Source organism: Poecilia formosa, unplaced genomic scaffold, assembly GCF_000485575.1.
Source record: "Poecilia formosa unplaced genomic scaffold, Poecilia_formosa-5.1.2 Scaffold593, whole genome shotgun sequence".
Taxonomy (NCBI): Eukaryota; Metazoa; Chordata; class Actinopteri; order Cyprinodontiformes; family Poeciliidae; genus Poecilia; species Poecilia formosa.
Window position 1 is genome coordinate 440 of NW_006800532.1, and position 4,606 is coordinate 5,045.

General features: G+C 52.7%; 1 protein-coding gene across 2 annotated transcripts in view; it reads right to left on the reverse strand.

Moving 5' to 3' along the window:
* Positions 1 to 1,082: 1,082 nt before the first annotated feature.
* adhfe1 (alcohol dehydrogenase iron containing 1) overlaps positions 1,083 to 4,606 on the reverse strand; it is a 7,504-nt gene continuing 3,980 nt past the window's right edge. The window contains exons 2-14 of one of the 2 annotated variants that reach the window (XM_007541171.2): positions 3,961 to 3,998; positions 3,829 to 3,872; positions 3,705 to 3,758; positions 3,223 to 3,377; positions 2,960 to 3,156; positions 2,814 to 2,891; positions 2,643 to 2,748; positions 2,418 to 2,570; positions 2,155 to 2,253; positions 2,008 to 2,086; positions 1,839 to 1,935; positions 1,584 to 1,741; positions 1,083 to 1,516 (exon numbers count right to left, since the gene is read on the reverse strand). In XM_007541171.2, the coding sequence (XP_007541233.1) occupies positions 1,433 to 1,516; positions 1,584 to 1,741; positions 1,839 to 1,935; positions 2,008 to 2,086; positions 2,155 to 2,253; positions 2,418 to 2,570; positions 2,643 to 2,748; positions 2,814 to 2,891; positions 2,960 to 3,156; positions 3,223 to 3,377; positions 3,705 to 3,758; positions 3,829 to 3,872; positions 3,961 to 3,998 (1,342 nt within the window). In that variant the 3' untranslated portion in view covers positions 1,083 to 1,432. The remainder of the gene's footprint in view (positions 1,517 to 1,583; positions 1,742 to 1,838; positions 1,936 to 2,007; positions 2,087 to 2,154; positions 2,254 to 2,417; positions 2,571 to 2,642; positions 2,749 to 2,813; positions 2,892 to 2,959; positions 3,157 to 3,222; positions 3,378 to 3,704; positions 3,759 to 3,828; positions 3,873 to 3,960; positions 3,999 to 4,606) is intronic. The other variant, XM_007541172.2, reaches the window with a different exon arrangement.

Consider the following 4,606-nt stretch of genomic DNA (forward strand, 5'->3'; position numbering starts at 1 on the left):
CACTACCAACAGGTGTGTGTTGTTAGTGTGTCCAGGTGTGTGTGTTGTGTGTTGTTAGTGTGTCCAGGTGTGTGTGTTGTGTGTTGTTAGTGTGTCCAAGTGTGTGTTGTGTGTCGTTAGTGTGTCCAGGTGTATGTTGTGTGTTGTTAGTGTGTGCAGGTGTGTGTTGTGTGTCGTTAGTGTGTCCAGGTGTGTGTTGTGTGTCGTTAGTGTATCCAGGTGTGTGTTGTGTGTCGTTAGTGTGTCCAGGTGTGTGCTGTGTGTTGTTAGTGTGTCCAGGTGTGTGGTGTGTGTTGTTAGTGTGTCCAGGTGTGTGCTGTGTGTTGTTAGTGTGTCCAGGTGTGTGNGTTAGTGTGTCCAGGTGTGTGCTGTGTGTTGTTAGTGTGTCCAGGTGTGTGTCGTTAGTGTATCCAGGTGTGTGTTGTGTGTCGTTGGTGTGTCCAGGTGTGTGTTGTGAGTCGTTGGTGTGTCCAGGTGTGTGTTGTGTGTCGTTAGTGTGTCCAGGTGTGTGTTGTGTTGTTAGTGTGTCCAGGTGTGTGTTGTTAGTGTGTCCAGGTGTGTCTTGTGTGTTGTTAGTGTGTCCAGGTGTGTCCAGGTGTGTGGGGTGTGTCGTTAGTGTGTCCAGGTGTGTGTTGTGTTGTTAGTGTGTCCAGGTGTGTGTTGTTAGTGTGTCCAGATGTGTCTTGTGTGTCGTTAGTGTGTCCAGGTGTGTGTTGTGTGTCGTTGGTGTGTCCAGGTGTGTGTTGTGTGTCGTTGGTGTGTCCAGGTGTGTGTTGTGTGTCGTTAGTGTGTCCAGGTGTGTTACCTTGTCTGCCTCCACATGTCTCGCTCTTGTCCTGCAAACTGAGACCAACAGGTGTTAATGAGCTGGAGTCCATCAGCCAATCAGAGCTTGGAGTGAGTGTGCGTGTGTGTGCGTGTGTGTGTGTGTGTGTGTGTGTGTGTGCGTGTGTCCCAGTCCAGTCCATCGCTTCCAGAACCAGAACTTCAGTTATCTTGAAACCTGGACGGATTAATAATCTGAAGGTTTTCAGCTCCATGAACACCTGGAATTAAACTCAGATTAAAGAACCAGACAGGAAGCAGATTCAGAAGATTTTATTCTGATCAAAAGTTAAAATCATAAAAACAGCCGGATCTGATCCGACCCGGTCCAATACATGATTCCTTCAGAACTTAAGGTTCTGTTTTTCATGAATACATCACTGAAGATTTAAAACACGATTCAATAGAGACCGGTCCTGATCCGACCCGGTTCTGATCCAATAAATCATCACTTGATTCCTTCAGAACTTCAAGTTCTGGATCTGTTTTTCATGAAGCTTTAAATCACAATTCATTAGAGACCGGTTCTGACCCGGTTCTGACCCGGTCAAATACTGATTAATGAACTGCAGGATGAAGGTGGAGCCCCCTGGTGGCTCCAGGAGGATCAATACAGCTTCATGGAGGTCTCAAACAGGCGGCTCAGGTCCTCCTCGGTGTGCGCCCGCGGCGACAGTTTGGTCACGCGCTCCTGCAACAGGAACAGGAAGTGATTTAAAGGCCCACGAAGCACCTGGAGCTGCAGGTGAGCAGCTCACCTGAGGCAGCGTTCCTTTCACCAGAGCAGGAATGTCGTCCTTATCGTATCCAACGGCGCCGAGTCCGTCTTCCACCTGAAGGTCAAACAGAAAGCGGCGCAGCGTGTCAGCCAGAACGGCGCCGGCGTCCGCACGTTTCACCTGCCGCACGTCTGCACCTGAACGCACCGCAGAGAGAGACACCTGAAAGTACTGCAGAGATTTTAACCTCTGACCCGTCACTGTGAGTGTGACCCAGAGCCCCCTCCTCCCTACCCAGGATCTCAGCAGCCTCCAGGTGGCGCTCTGGGCACATGGGTGCAGTGAAGCTGAAGACGGCCGGCGCCGTCAGAACGACGGAGAGTCCGTGAGGCTGCAGACACACAGAGGCGTTGAAGCGGCAGGCCGGCGGGAGATCAAGAATAATTTACACTCCGTGTCTCACCACCAGGGGGTGCTCCACGCTGTAGCCCCTGGCTGTGTGAGTTTTCACATTCCCAGCGATGGGGTAGGACATCCCATGGCTGCCAAGACAAAAACACAGGCAGGTTGAATCTGGTGGCGGCGTTGAGGGCGGCGGCATTCAGCTCACCACAGATGGACTCCGGCGTTCCCGAAGCCGATCCCAGCGAACACGCTGGCCAGGTGCATGCTGGAGCGAGCCTCCAAGTCCTCCGAGTCCCGCACCGCCCTGAGCAGAAACCAGAGCTGCACTACCTGTATGCAGAACGGCGGGGAAACTTCCTCTGGACTTTGAGGTTTTAGGGTCAAATCTCAACAGAAACGTTTCCATTCCAACATGAAGAGTTTCAGTGAAGCTTCAGGAAAACTTCTGGAAGGTTCCGGTCTGTTTACCGCTTCATGTACTTGGAGACCACGCTGAGGGCGTGGCGGGACCAGACGTCGCTGATGGGGTTACTGCCCTGGTAGGCGGGCCGGTTGATGGGGTTGGTGGGGCAGGGCGCCCTCTGGCTGTAGGGCAGGGCGGTGTAGGACTCTAGAGCGTGGCTGTTAGAGAGATGCGACCCATCAGAACCCGGTAACTCCGGTAAGACCCGCTCTAACCAGAACCCTCCTCACCACAGCACGTCGAAGCCGCTGTTGGCGGCGACTCGTTCGGGCATACTCAGAGTGTGCAGCGGGTCCACGATGCCCAGCGTGGGTCGGAGCGCTCTGCTGGCGATACCTGGACAGAAACAGCCAATCACGGCTCAGAGACAGCCAATCACACGAGGTTCTGACGGCTCTCACCTGTTTTGGCCTTCAGAGGCTCGTAGTCAAAGATGGCGACCCCGGTGGTCTCACTGCCGGTGCCTGCGGTCGTTGGAACTGGAGAGGGAAAGTAGAGCGGTGAGCCGGGCATCAGAACCTCCCGACCCGGAGGCGGCGAGGCCAACCTGCGATGAGTGGCTTCAGAGCTCTGGTCACCGGCCTGCCTTTCCCTATCGGAGCGTTGACGAAGTCCAGGAAGTCGGCGTCAGGATGGCAGGAGTACAGGTTTGCGGCTTTACAGGTGTCGATGACGGACCCGCCGCCCACCGCCACGAACACGTCGAACGAGTCCTTCTTCGCAAACGAGATTGCTTCTTTAAAACTGAAAGAAGAAGCTCCACCTGTTAGCAGCTGTTAGCACCTGGTGCGGTCCTGTTAGCGGTCTCACCTGGAGTCGGTGGGCTCCACCCGGACGTCGTCGAACACCTGGAAACGGACTCGGTTCCTCACCAGGGACTCCAGGACGGCCTGCATGGGCGGCAGGCGGGACACGGTCCGGTCCGTCATCAGGCACACGTTCTGGGCTCCCAGGTTCTGGAGATCCTGCAAACGGACCTGGCATGTGAAACCTGGAGGCGGATCCCATGAGACCAAGTATTGACCTGGTTCTGGTTCTGACCAGACTTCCTTAGTGAAGGAAACCAAAAATCTACAGCTCCATTTAGATTTTTTATTTTACATTTAGTTTGTTTTTATTTGATGTTTTTTAAATCTAAATTTAAAAAAATCAAATGTTTTTTTTTAAATTAACAGATCTGTGCTGCAGCTCCTCCTTCTGGACATAGAGCCTGGTTCTGGTTCTGGTCTGTCCCGTCCTCAGCTCGCTGTGATGATGATGATGATGATGATGATGATGATGAAAGTGGTTACCATGCCGACCTCAGCGCTGACCCCGGCTCCGTAGCGGATGTTGGAGCTGGCCATCTGACAGAGACCAAGGGACAGATCAGAACCCGATCCGTTCAGAACCCGGCCCGGTTCCAGTCCAGGTTACCTCGAAGGCGTAGTCCGTCTTCCTCCCGCCGGCCGCTGCCGCTCCTACACACACACACGGATCAGAACCGGGAGGTTCTGCTGGACTGGTCATGTTGGATCTGGTCAACATGCAGACCAATGGAAAGCCTACCTTGATGGAAGGTGTGGGAGTGGGCGGGGCATCTGCACCTGTCAACACGGATCATGCTAAGTAGAGTCAAGAGGAACCCCGAGACCGGGTCGGGTCCAGAACCAGAATCAAACCTGGATGAGTTCTGGGGCCGTTCCAGTAACTGACAGATCTACAGATCATGTCGGCTCAAACGATTCAAGATTTTATTAGTTTATTTTCACATACTTTGACTTCCACTCATAACAGGAATTCACAAAATGAAAATTCTCAGAAGGAATCAGCCTGCTGTACCGGGCCCCCAGCCGGACCCGGTCACAGCTGGGAGTGGCGTAAATCCCGGGGGGGACGGGGGTCCAGACACCCCCCAATCTTGGAAAAGTCTAGAATTGTCCCCCAAAAAAGAAATCATGAAAGAAACCCTTGTATTTAAACTATATCAATATAAGAAAGGCAATAGAAACAAAGAACGACGTAAATCAGCCATTCATCTAAGAAAAAAATAAGAATTAATTTTCAGGTTCCCCCCACCATTATTAGAACAATGGTTCAGTCCAAAGTGTAGGAGGAGCTACAGCAGCGCTGAACGGCGCAGGCTCCATCATAGACATAATATAAGGATAGACCCTCATGGACCGCTCTCGCCTATGGGCTCTTTGCACCTACG